At 41.2% G+C, this 14766-nt stretch overlaps 1 protein-coding gene across 2 annotated transcripts in view; it reads left to right on the forward strand.

The window, feature by feature from the left end:
* Positions 1-220: 220 nt before the first annotated feature.
* The window catches only part of sorcs3b (sortilin related VPS10 domain containing receptor 3b), a 48054-nt gene continuing 33508 nt past the window's right edge, over positions 221-14766 (forward strand). For both annotated transcript variants that reach the window (XM_048270466.1, XM_048270467.1), the window contains exons 1-4: positions 221-850; positions 7574-7641; positions 8432-8531; positions 14222-14380. In XM_048270466.1, the coding sequence (XP_048126423.1) occupies positions 353-850; positions 7574-7641; positions 8432-8531; positions 14222-14380 (825 nt within the window). In that variant the 5' untranslated portion in view covers positions 221-352. The remainder of the gene's footprint in view (positions 851-7573; positions 7642-8431; positions 8532-14221; positions 14381-14766) is intronic.

The raw sequence follows: 14766 nt of genomic DNA on the forward strand, positions 1-14766 counted from the left end.
GCGATCAGTTATTGGTGATTTGAAATCGCATCACTTCTCAGCTCAGAGCTCCGCCTCTCAAGTATGATACATTCCGACCTACAACACACTCACATCTTACACACACACACACACCTACCTACACACACACACACACACACAAAATATCGACAGACTTGCCTCTCTATCTCACACACATGCACGTACACTCTCTTGTTTCAGTAACAACACACACACACACACACACAGTCCTGACATTTCTGAAGAGTGTGTGTGAGTGCGGGCTGCTGTGGATCAGTGCTGTGCATCTCTGCCTTGTGCACTGGGCTCCTGGCGGCGCTCTGGGGCGGGGGGGGTGCGTGTTAGGGTTAGCATGGCGTCTCTGCAGGGCGTGTTTGGAGGGGTTTGCTGGTTACTGCTGGGGGCTTTCGTGGTGCTGGACTTCGCCCCCCCCAGCTCCATGGCAGATGTGACGAGAAGATCCAGCGCTGAGGTCTCTGTTAACACACCGGCTGGGGCTCCACAACACCAGCAGCACACACACGGGGAACCTGTGGATCCTCCCGGGGCATCGGACAGAAGGGCAGCGAACGCGGGGGCAGCGGGGGCACCTCCCGGGCAAGCAGAGGAGGGACACAGCTGGCGGAACCAGAGGGAGAAGAGAGGAGCAGAGCGCAGAGGAGAGGAGGAAAAGAGAGGAGCAGAGAGGAGAGGAGAGGAAGTAAAGAGAGGAGCAGAGAGGAGAGGACCTGCACGTTTTCCTGATGGACAGAGCGTCTCGGAGATCCAGCTGAGCAGCTCCAGTTTTTCCCTGTTCGGAGACTCGGCACATAATCAAGCCATGGTATACTGGACCGGATACAACAGCAGCGTGAGCACCCTCTTTCTCTACCCAATCCTTCTCTATCCCTCTCTTCCATTTACCACTCTATCCCTCTTTTTCTCTTGTCATTCACTCTATCCCTCTTTTTCTCTTGTCATTTGTCATTCACTGTCCCTCTCTTACATTCACCACTCTATTCCTCTCCTCTCTCTCTGTCATTCACTACTCTATTCCTTTTTTTCTCTTGTCATTCACTCTGTCCCTCTCTTCCTCTCTTGTCAGACCTTACCTCATTTATCTCTATCATCCTTCTTGTCATGCTGGCCGTGGGAGTGAAATTTGACCCTGGCTTTTTGAGTTTAGTTTTTGGCTGTTTTGGCTTATGTGAGATGGGTATTGGCTGAGGGTTAGCTTATTCAAATATGCTGAACATGGCTTGAGTGGCTTAGTAAGCCAGTATTTCATGGCATAGCTTTATATATCCTATCATCACATCTATTAAACCACACACACACACACACACTTCCTCTTCACCCCCTGTCACTCAAACTTCTGCACCAGCATTCTCTGGTTACTGTGATTTGTATGTAAAAGTAGTACTTAATAAAATGACGGTAAAAATGGATAATGCAGTCCTATTAATATGGGGTAGAATATATAAACATACTGAGCATCAATTAATGGTTATACACTCACACACTCTCCCATAGCCTTTTCACACTCTTCCTCCTCCACACACACACACATGCACTGATTAGCTCTCATTCTCTCTGACATGTATGTACTGCACACACACACACACACACACACAGTGTACATGCTTAACTTCAGGGTTTGAGCATAGGGAATCATGCCGCATGGGGAAGAGTGTACAGCACTTTGACAGCACTTGCTTGTTAGACAGAATGTGTGTATGTGTTCATATGAGAAAAAATGTCTGTATGCATTCATATGTGAGATAGAATGTGTGTATGTGTTCATATGAGATAAAATGTCTGTATGCATTCATATGTGAGATAGAATGTGTGTATGTGTTCATTTGAGATAAAATGTCTGTATGCATTCATATGTGAGATAGAATGTGTGTATGTGTACGTACGCGAGAGAGAATTTGTGTCATGCATTCTCACACCCGGTGGCTCAGAATCGAAACATAAAGAGGGAGAAGGACAACAGTGGTCTGGTTAACCAAAATATTAATTTACAAGTCAACAGATAAAATAAAGAAAAGCGGTCAAAAATGCTGCATAATTGTATTTATTTTTGTATCTAATATCTTATATATTACTTTATTTGTTTATGTTTTTCTTAACTGCCATGTAGAACCACTTCTTACTAGTGATTACCCTATTGCCTCCTTGCACCATTCATCTGTATTGTCAACTCTTAACTGTCTCAACTGTAACACAATATGTAAACAACTCCTGTTTTAAATGTGCTATACAAATAATGTGGCGTGGCTTGACTTGACATGAGATGATTATATAGTTTGATAAGATCGAAGATTGAAGAGTTGAATAGGAGGGACAATCTCTAAGGTTCTCTCCTATAGGTACTATGAGTGATGGTATTAATTAAAAGCTCATCACAAAGCAGATCTATATCACTTTTACAGTATGTTATGCCAAGACGCTTCTTAAATTATGCTTTATTTCTCAAACCTTTAAGCACAGTTGCACATTCAACTCCTCAAACTTCCAGCTCAAAACCAAACTCCTGAAACAATGTCATGTCATATTAAAAATGCAAAAGCCCCCGAAATACACATACACAACAGTGGGTGCTGCATGAGATTTGTGCAGTAATGTTGCTAATGGTTTCCCCCCCAACAAACTATTCACATGATGAACACAACATAAAAGACAAAACATATATATATAAAAGTAAAAATAAAATAAAAGTTATTTTTACAGTAGATGTATTGTGATAAGATTGTGTAACTTACATTCAGTGAAAAGTAATGTACTGCAAGAATACTATAAAATAGTATAGAATACCAAAGAATACAGTATAATGAATTAAATGTATTCACAATAAAAAAACAATGAAAAGAAAGCATTACTGTACGATAAAATGTATGTGCATCCAACTGACTCATGGCCCTTTAATTGCTTTATGCTGAGCGTTTGATTGGTTAAATTGATCTATCCGGAGCATCTAACTGGTTTAATTGATTTATCCTGAGCATCTGATTGGTCTGTGAGGATTTTGTATTCTCAGTGTTTTCACCTAAATTAATCTGTTACAGTTTTTTACAATTGTTGACACATTTTCAGAATTGTCTTTTAAAAGACCCCCACACATATACAATCAATACAACAAAACATACAAACTCCTGGTGAGTGAAACTACCACACACAATGCAAGATATCCTGCTGAATGAAACTGCATTCTAATCTCAATCATTCCTTTTCAAAACGTAACTCGGCCTCTGAAATTCTGTGACATGTAAAGATTTTGTGTGTAAGCAGAAAACTAATTATGCTGGTGGAGTGAATGATATAGAATGCCAGTGCTTTCTAAATGAGCACGTGGAGCAGCCAGTGAAATATGAAGGGATTTGTGTGTGTGTGTGTTTTGCACATACATTTCCACATATCGGAATCATCTGTGAGAACAGGACAATAGCCTTTTCTAGTGCCTATCAGTTGCTACTGCAGATCACATTTTGGTTTGGATTGTTTAGTTCACTAGTAGTAATGTTAAAGCAATTGAGAAGATCTGTAACTCATTTCTCTGAAAATGGCTAGCTCTGGCTAGAATGGACATGATTAGGTTGTTCACTGGGATTAGTGTGATAATTGTGTGGTTGTATGTATTTGTGAGAGGTTTTTGTGTGTGTTAGTGTGTGTGAGAGAAAGGGGTGTGTATGAGGAGAGTGTATGAGAGAGTGTGTGTGTGAGTGAGAGAGGTGTGTGTGAGGAGTGTGTGTCTGTATGATGAGTGTTTGTGTGATAGAGGAGTGTGTGTATAAGGTGTGTGTGTGAGGAGTGTGTGTCTGTATGATGAGTGTTTGTGTGAAAGAAAGGTGTGTGTGAGGAGTGTGTGTCTGTATGATGAGTGTTTGTGTGATAGAGAGGCGTGTGTATTGACAGTGTGTGTGTATGAGAAGTGTGTGTGTGAGAGAAAGGTGTGTGTATGGGGAGCGTGTGTGTGAGAGAAAGGTGTGTGTGTGGGGAGCGTGTGTGTGCGGAGTAGGGTAGAGGGGCTGCCTCAATCAATCACACACACACAATTTTCTATTGATTGTTTTTTTTCTCCCATGAATGAGCTGAGAACCCCTTTAATCTCATGAGTTCAGCTTGAAAGCTTCCCTGAGTTTGTGTGTGTGTAGTGCCAGTTTTAATCATACTCTGTCACACACACACACACACACAACCTCAATCACTCCCATAAGCAAACTTCCAAATAACCTCAACTCTACCCACACAACGTCCACCAGCATACACAACCTCAAACATTCACTGAACTATGGACATACAGATTCACACACAGACAGGAGTACCAATACACAACCTCAGCCATTCACAAACGTGAACACACAATCACACACAAATGTGAACGTACACAAACTAAAAACTTAAACAGCCCAGAGCACACACTGTCAATACCTGGTCCTAAAATATAGATTGTCAGAATATATGTCATTATGTTGGATAACTGTATGTTATTATTAATGACTAGACTTATAACCACCTTGACTATTGGAAAACACTGTCAATACCTGGTCCTAAAATATAGATTGTCAGAATATATGTCATTATGTTGGATAACTGTATGTTATTATTAATGACTAGACTTATAACCACCTTGACTATTGGAAAACACTGTCAATACCTGGTCCTAAAATATAGATTGTCAGAATATATGTCATTATGTTGGATAACTGTATGTTGTTATTAATGACTAGACTTATAACCACCTTGACTATTGGAAAAAGAAGTGCAAGAATACCATTTGTTGGCTCAAATCACATCTTTCAATCATGTTCATCCTCAAATGTGTTTAATTTCATATCATTAAAACTACACCACTTCAACACATTATGTTAACAATATTTTAATGTGAGCAAATTAACCACACTAGGACATTCTGTAATATGTGACAAATGTCAAAGTAATCATTATTTTAATGGAAATTGTAGGGATTTGACATTTATACCGTTACAGTAGCTGACCTGGTTGAACTTATTTAGCAGACAAAATACTTCAGATATGCATCAAACCAAGTAGCAGCCTACCAACAACATGCCCACATACAATTTGAACAACTATTTAGTTGTAAAAAGTTTTCCGTCAAACGTTTGGACGTTTCTGTCCACTTCAACACACTTTCCATAAATATGCTATAAAGGTCAATTCACCAGTCTTAACCCAAAGAACAAGAATAAATACTCCAAATATTGTATGCAAATATTTAACCTTATACTTATGGCAAAACATTTCTTTCATATGTCCACTCCAACAGTTGTCCACTTGAATTGTCAATGACCCCTGAAATTCTTTTTTCATCGGATATACAGTAGATTAAACAAACAAGCAAAAAACTAAATACTGAAACTAAAAAACTAAAAGGATAATAAGGTTGAATTTGTAGGCTTCATGAAACAAAGAGCTTACCCTGATTGTGATATTACCTAGATTTAGCTAGCATTACAATACAGATTACATATTACCTAAGGTTACCTACAGGCTACATATTACCTAAAGTTCCTAGCTCATGTTACCACAGATGCTTTGAAAAGAAGGCTAATGCAGCTACAGAAATGTATGAAAAACACATCCCACAAACATGCAAACACACACACACACATACACACACACCTCCGGAGGATTTGGACTCAGCAACCAGAGTGAGTGAGTCAGTCAGACACACACACACACACACACACACACACACACACAGACTTCCCTATGGTGTTGGCTGTCTCTGGGAGGGTTGGGCATCAGACACGCGTGCTTCCCCGCAGCAGTCTCTTCATTCACATGCTAATGTAATTAGGAGCAGACTGGTAGTACGAGCCTCAAGTAGTGTGTGTGTGTGTGTGTGTGCGTGTGTGCGCATGACGACGGGCCTCAACTAGTGTGTGTGTGAGCCAGGACATGCATATATAAGTGAGTGTGTGCATACGAGAGAACCTGCTGGGAAGACTTCAAACTCGCTGTGCCTTTGTAGCTGCAGTGTGTATGTGTGTGTGTGTGCGCGTATGTGTTTGAGTGATTCTGTGTGTGTGTGTGTACGTTTGAGAGTGTGTGACTGACCCTGCTGGGTATGTGGAACTGCTGTTCCGCTCCCTTGCCTTTAAGATGTAATTAGCTCCTACATGAAGGTGGAAACTGCGGCTCGATCCTAAATGACTCCTGGTGCAGCTCTGCTCTCTCAGATGCAGCACATTTTCATATGCAAATTGAGTCTTTGCTCTTGATTGGTTAATTAACCTGTAATAGCTTCACAGCGAGAGGGCCACTTGCATTCTGGGTAAGTTTGGATCTTAGTGAAAAGTTTACTCGGAAGACGTCAGTGCAGCTGTGGAGAGGAGCCAGCTACAGAGAGAGAGACAGAGAGAGAGAGAGAGAGATAGAGAGAGGAGCCAGCTACAGAGAGAGAGAGGCCAGCTACAGAGAGAGAGAGATGGAGAGAGAGAGAGGCCAGCTACAGAGAGAGAGAGATGGAGAGATAGAGAGAAAGATAGAGAGAGGAGCCAGCTACAGAGAGAGAGATAGAGAGAAAGAGAGAGGAGCCAGCTACAGAGAGAGAGAGATGGAGAGATAGAGAGAGGAGCCAGCTACAGAGAGAGAGAGATGGAGAGAAAGAGAGAGAGATAGAGAGAGACAGAGAGAGAGAGGCCAGCTACAGAGAGAGAGAGATGGAGAGAAAGAGAGAGAGATAGAGAGAGACAGAGAGAGAGAGGCCAGCTACAGAGAGAGAGAGAGATAGAGAGAAAGAGAGAGGAGCCAGCTACAGAGAGAGAGACAGACATGTGAAACCAGCGGCGATAAACCAAAAAGAGCAGTGAGGGAGAGATAGCCCATCTCTACTAGTTTGACTAAAGAAGGTATAGATAGGAGAGGGTCAAAATCCCTTCTTTCTCCAGGTGCTGATGGTGTGCAGTAGAACAATTGAAACGAATATACATCGCACACTTGATGATATATTTTTGCTGACTCTGCGTGAATTCGCAAATAAAGTATCCTCCAGTGTGCGATGTATTTTGAGGTTTCAGAAAATAGGAGAGGTGTTCAATTCTTTGTGCTGTAGGTAGGAAATTTCCCAGTTTAACAAGTTTGTGGTTTATCAAGAACGCACCTTCCTTCATCTGTGTTTTGTTGAATAAGGCCCACAACCTCTTCAGAAGTCTTGTGTCCCAGACCCCCACAACCCCCCACCCTTCCCCTCCACATTCATGATCTTAATTACTCATCATTGTTGTCGCAATTTATGATCAGCAACATAACCAGACAAACCCTGGGCACCCAACAAATACCGACAAATTCTTCAGTCAATCCTCTTTGTTGATGTGGCCATTTATGATCAGCAACATAACCAGACAAACCCTTATTCAATCAAACCCCTTCAATGTGGAGATTTATGATTCAATACAACATAACCAAACAAAGAGCAGGCCCAACAAATACCAACAAAACTCTTTCTAAGCACGGCTGTGATTAGCGGGCGGTTCCTGTAAATGTACCCAATCTACCTAGTAGTGCACCAAGTAGTGGAGACCGGATGTGTGTTTATCTTTTGTTTTCTTTCCTTCTCTTTTCTTAGGTGATCCTGATTCTCACAAAACTCTTCGACTTCAACCTGGGGACAGTGACAGATAGTTCACTTTGGAGGTAAGCTCTATGGGTGTGAGTATGTTTTAATGAGTTTGAGTTTATGTAGTGTATTTGAGTGTATGCTGTGTTTGGAAGAGTGATTATGAGGATCTCACGGCAGCAACATCACCAACCGAAAACATAACAGGATTTTCACCGTAACTAATTACTACTAAAAAAAAAATGTTTTATGTCTTGTGTCGATTATGTAATTTATTTCAATAACCTAATTCAGGTTGTACAGTTTTCAACACTCGGAGTTCAGATTTTCTATGCTTGGCCACTGATGTGACTTAATTTACAACATGCCTCGTTCTTGTTGTGGACACACACACACACACCTTTGCACTGACCCATCAGTATTAACACATTAGTTTATATATACAGGATCTAGCACATGTTCATAAATTTACTAAATGTCTCGCCCAGTAATATAATTAGCATTGTGTCTTGGATGCATTGTGTTAGGAGTAATGTATGGAACACCGGTCATTATCAGGAAAAATAAGTCCCGACAAGGCGAACCGGACCCCGACATGCTAGCGGAGGAGTCTTGCTTCGCCCTGAAGGGACTTATTTTACAGATAATGACCAGCGTTCCATACATTATCCCGCTTATTATACGGCTACTTGCCAAAATGAAAAAATAAACTCCACATGATATGTCTCTTTACATCTATTTGTTACCATTTTGTTGTGGCTTTTGCTGAGAAACATAGTTCTCAACACATGCTGAACTTGAAATAAAAATTCTGAGCTGCTCATGCTATACATTTCCAGAAAATTCTTCCCATGACCCTTCTTGCAGATCACTGGATTTAGGAAGCAGCTACGAGAAACTGAACGACAGACTGGATTCCAGACTGGTCCTGAGTTATCTGTATGTGTGTCCATCCAATCAGAAAAAGGTAAACCAATTCCTTACATGGCCAATCATCACATAGATCACACGGTTCTTGATTATCCCCTTGGGGATCAATAAAGTATTTATCTATCTATGTATCTATCTAGTTCCCTTATATGGAGAATCTCCACAGAAATTCCTTTTACGAAGAATCTCCACAGAAATCTCATAAGTATAAGGATCCCATGAGGGAAATTTGGGCTGCATTTATCCCAATCCATGAATTGAATGAAACACACAGTGAAGTGAAGCACACACACACACTAATCCCGGCTCAGTGAGCTGCCTGCAACAACAGCGGCGCTTGGGGAGCAGTAAGGGGTTACAGTAGGTGCCTTGCTCAAGGGCACTTCAGCCGTGCCTACTAGTCGGGGTTTGAACCGGCAACCTTCCGGTTACAAGTCCGAAGCGCTAACCAGTAGGCCACGCTGCCCACATATAGATCCATACAACAATACCCTCTTGCACTGATCCATACAACAATACCCAATGCCCCTGTTGCACTGATGATATCGGGTCTTCTCATGGTTAGGGTTAGCTAACCTTGGTGGTGCCTTCACCTCATCTGAATGGGCTGTTGAGCCTTAAAGGACAAGTTCGGTATTTTACACTTAAAGCCCTGTTTTCAGATAGTTTATGATTAAATAGAACGTTTAAGATTTAAATTTGAGAATTTTCGGTTTCTGTGGTAGCCCCCCTCCTCCACAACGCTGCATAGGTGCACTTGAACAATTCCTAGATGTCCTAAAAACGCATTAAACTTTCGTTTACAAAGACGTGAAACTCACCGAGTGGTAAGGGGTGTTCGCTGATATGCTCACACAAAAATCGCTGTTTTTCCAGAGCTTCGTGCCAAGTAATAAGCGTTGAGTCGAGATGTTTGTGAATGAAATGAAGCGTATAGGCCATAGTGTGACATGCGTAAACCAATGGTGTAGAGATGACGCAACAGGGTTTTATTTAAGAGAGCCTACGTTTGTATGTAGGCAATTTATATTCACAATACTTAGGCCTACTAAAATAAATAGTATTTTATTTGTATTGGTTGTTTAGAGTAAAAAAAAATCGGTCGGTCTTAACGCAAGGTTACAACCGGCAAGTCGGTTGGACTAAAAGGGGAAAAAAATAAATATTTGGGTCGGTTCTAAATTGACAGGGTCTGTCGGCTTACGGCAAACGAAAATATTTTTAAGGATGGCCTGGCAGTGTTTTTTTACGCGTCTGCAGAAGTCAGCCAAATATGAATGTAATTCTGCGGCATAAAGCAGATGTATTTGTTTATTGTACAGAAAAATAAAAATGACATGTCAAGCAGTCAATTGACTACATTGCAGTCAAGAAGTAGGGCAAATTAATTTACGAAAACAAAAAGTGGGTCATAGTTGTCTAAGCCTCTATTGCGTAGCCTGTTAAAAACGTCGCCAGATTATTAAATCGGCAACAACATTGTTTTCTGCAGAAGCCTACCCAAGGCTACAGATTAATTCTGAACAGTTATTTCTCTACTGGCTCAATTATCACACAAGACACTGTTTTGATTTGCGTAGTTGCGTTACCCCCAACACTGACAATAATGTAGACAGCAAATTTCGATTTTGATTTTCGTTACCACCGTGTAGTCAAGCCTTAAGCCATACCCAAGTAGCCTAAATCGAGGTAATGTTTAATTATGCACGATTTATTTTGTTAATCAGTTCGTAGGCTGGGATTACTCTCGGCAACAATTATGTTTAATGGTAGCCTCCTTATTTTCAGAAGGGGCGGCAGGCAGAGCGATGTACAGTGGCAGAGCGACGCACAGTGGCTGAAAGTGGTACTAAGCTTCACGCAGCTTCACACCTCGTAATGCGCGACTGAAGTGGTCATTTGAAAGCGAAGCCCACTGTATGTCACTGTTCAAGTACCCCATCATTCCGCCAACTCAGTAGTCTGACAAATCAGCAGGCCAGTTTGATCTTGCAGTGCTGCGCAGATCTTGCTGAAACCAGACCAGGAAGCCATGGAATTTTCTTCCTACAGATACAGGTCTTGTTAACCTCTCTGTACACTTTCAAAGTTTACAATACTTCGGTTTGTCTGTAGAAACCCTTTACCACGCTACCACAGAAATGTAATTATATTTTGAGCCTTGTTAGTGGTATAAAATAGCAACATGGCACCTTGCCCAGTTAGCATCACTGTAAGCCCTTTCAGTGATAATGCCAATAAACGGTCTTGCTCAAAACACCACCAATTAACGTAATTTTGCTCTCAGTCAAACATTTGAAGTTTTTAATTACTGTAAATAGACCCTAAGTTGTTTTTTTTTGGAGTTACACTCTAAGACTGTAAGGAGCTCCGCAATATAATAATTAACTATAATTAATTATAATATAACAAAATATTTTTTTCATTTCATTTAAAGATGTCCATTCTAACACATTGGAAGTATGCATATCAATTTAACCAGTTGCCATTCAATTCTCTTTTTATCCTGTAATGGATGTAGATTAGGCAATCAATTACAAACGTGTTGTTAGTTATGAAATTACTTGATTGATTGAAAAAATAAATACCAGGATCTTTTATCATATGGCAAAGTAATCTTTTATGAGATGTAAAAATGTGCAGATGTAAAAAGCCACTAGGTTGTGAAATTGTTGAATTTAATTGAGTGTTGTGCCAACGTGTATTCATACTTTTTATTGCAGACTCTAGTTGCTAGTACCGGTATAGGCTTACATTCGATATGTGGTAGCATACCAACAAATATAACCGAATATATAAAACCGAAATGTAACTCAATTAACTGAATGTTATTTTCGCCGTACATCTGTGAAGCCACTGATGGATAACACATGGAAAGGCTGTAGGCCCCAGTGACCTCTACAACTAGACAAAGATAATGAGCTCAGTTACCATGTAGGTGTTTGACACACAAGTCAGTTAAAGATGAGGGAGCGAAGAGCCTCCCAAATCTGCAAATAAAATCCCTGGGCTTGTGGTATGTTTGTGGGGCATGTAAGGAAAATCAAAAATCAAAATCTTCTTTTTTTGCTAATTTACCCTAACCACTTCCTAGTCTTAAATAGCCTCAATTGATGACACCTGTAGCCTGTCTAGCACGGCATGGAATCTGTGGGGGACTGTAAGGCCTGACTAGATTGTGTAACAGAGATCAAGCACATCCTAATCACAAAGAATAGTTGAAAGCAACGTGCATGCCCGTTTGCAAGGGCCAATGCTGTGTGGAATTAGAACATTCTCAGCCCCGCAGCTGCGGGACAGTGCATGTGACACCGGGGAGGCCGTGTGGTTCTTTGATGGCCGTATTCTGTGGACGTTCCACACTGCCTTTATCTTACCTAGTTCTTCCTAATATGAATAAAAAAAAAGAACAATTGTGTTCTTTTCACACAAAGTTAATAATGAGTGTGCCACGTAATTTAACCACCAACGAGTTGGATAAAGGTTCAATAGCCTAGGCCCTAACAGTGAGTGTAGTGTTTTTCCTATTTTATACAGTCTATGTTTTTTTCATAATCCTGTGTGACAGTGAGTCAGTGTAATAATGCAATAATGTTGAATTGTCATGTAATTTAATTGTAGCCCATGAGTGTCCCTTGTTGAGTTATTTCAGCATGTATTTATTTCAGTTATTATATTAATCTTGTAAATTAATGCCTCCTGTAATGATGTCAATGTATATGGGCCTACCCTAGAGTGTGTTGCATGTGTGCTGTTTTCCAAACATATTATTACATATGGCTTGCAACTCATTGGGACACAGACACGTAAGCCGTGAAGAGGAAGGAATTGAGTTGTTGTAATATATTAGACATCATGCAGGAGGGAGGATTATAATCACATAATGACATCAGACGATATTCACGCTTACCTGGATAATACCTCAGAAGCTCAACTGAATGAGACACTTGTCTAAGTAATCATCGATATTCGTTTCTCCATTCCCTCTTTACGAAGGACCAACTCTCGATTCTTTGATTTGAAGCGCTGGCTCCAGCAATACAGCAGTGATCACCAGCTCTGCTGTCGTTTTCATCACGACGGAGGAATCCCAGGTCTGTCTGTGTGATCTGAGGATAGCCACCATGCTTTTCCACAGCCTCTGCAAAGTACCCTGCTATTGCATGTGTAAGCAGCTTTGAGCCAGATGATTTTGCGGGAAAAAAACAAATATGTAATTGGTACATATTCCAAAGGGCTATAACTTATTATAGGAATCAACATGCCAAATATAGCTCGGTAGCAGCTGTCTGCAGTGTGGTCTCCAGGCCGATGCAAAGCTGAAGAGTCCGGATCTAGAGCTGCAGGATTAAACAAGTCCTCCTTTTTGGCATCGATTCCATTTTTAATGCATTTTTCATGCATCCACCTGTAGTCATGTAGTCTCCAAGGTCCTTCCACCTCCTGCTTGATGAAATCGACGACTTGCTCAATGTCCACATATTGTCTACGTTTCAAGCCTTTAAGCAGCCAAATTATATGTGTTTTTGATGATGATGATATGGTTCTCTGCCAGAGATTGCAGGAGACAATTATAATTCAGCCCAAGGTGAAAAGGAAATTAAATTAAGTCTGTGATCCATCTTTGGGGCCTATCATCACTCACTTGAGCTGGCTGGCCGTTGTCAAACAGCAGATTCCTTGTTTTGTGGCAACACAATACAAAATGGTGGCCATGAAATAATGCATGACCAATAATTATTGCATTATTATTTGATGACCACAATTTTTTGTGGCCATGTGTTTTTTGTGTGGCCACCAATGACTAATTCATAGGCATGAATTATTTTGAGGCCACATTTTTTTCCCATCAGTGTCATCAGGTGGGCTCCATAAAATACATGTAATAACACATTCATTTTATTTCATTTATCCTTCATCCAGGGTAGTCACTTTGAGACAGATGTATTTTCCAAGTGAGCCCTGGTAGGCAGCACCTCGTTAAAAGGAAGTTCAAACATGAGTTAAAAACAAGACAAAATACAAAAAGGAAGTTGTAGGATCAGCAAAGTAAACAGAATAAAAAGGAATAGTCATATGGCAAATACCATTAAGAAACATTCACAGTGATAACTTCAAACACAGCCTCTAACCCTAAGTGGCATGAGAAAGTCCAATTTGAAGTCTTTTTGAAGTGCATTCCAGGATGAATGCTGAGGGTTATGAATGCCTCTTGGATAATCACCCTTAGTTTAATTGGGGTTTCATTAATCACACTCACAGAAAACAGACATACTGTAAGCACTGACCCTATGAGCATCCATGGTTAGGAACTAATTTATCGCAGTTAGGTGATCTACCAAGTTAGAAATGTTGAAGAGAAGAGATTTTACAAGGAACCCAAACTAAACCCTGAAACCCTCACCAGTCTGATCCTGGACCGAAATTCAATACATACACAGGGAAGGACAGTGTTTCCCATACATTGACTTATTTGTGGCGGCCCACCACAATATCAACATTGACCCCCACACAATGATTTTCCAGGTTGTGCTAAATTGTGCTTAAATCTGGTTAGCATTATAACCAAGATGCGCTAATTTGTTAAAAACTGTTGCATTCAAGTTAATTCTGCAAACCTACCACCACAAATAGAATTCAATTCTGTGGGACACACTGGAAGGAGGTTACATTTCTTGTGAACCGAAATTCAACCTTGAGATACCCGCACCCCCATCTGCCTGACAGATCCTGCTGGTGAGTGACCCTGAGATGGACTCCAGTGTGGTGGTGAGCTCAGATGAGGGCAACTCCTTCCACAGATTCAGCATCAGCTTCACCATCCAGAGCCTGCTCTTCCACCCCAGCAAGGAGGACTGGCTGCTCGCATACAGCCAGGAACACAGGGTAAACACACACACACACATACAGCCAGGAGCACAGGGTAAACACACACACACATATACAGACAGGAGCACAGGGTAAAAACACAAACGCACACACACACACATACAGCCAGGAGCACGGGGTAAACACACACACACACACACATACAGCCAGGAGCGCAGGGTAAACACACACACACACACACACACACACACATACAGCCAGGAGCACAGGGTGAAAACACACACACACACACACACATACAGCCAGGAGCACAGGGTGAAAACACACACACACACATACAGCCAGGAGCACAGGGTAAACACACACACACACACATACAGCCAGGAGCACAGGGTAAAAAACACACACACACACACACACAGCCAGGAGCACAGGGTAAACAC

The sequence above is a fragment of the Alosa alosa genome, chromosome 18 (assembly GCF_017589495.1).
Source record: "Alosa alosa isolate M-15738 ecotype Scorff River chromosome 18, AALO_Geno_1.1, whole genome shotgun sequence".
Taxonomy (NCBI): Eukaryota; Metazoa; Chordata; class Actinopteri; order Clupeiformes; family Clupeidae; genus Alosa; species Alosa alosa.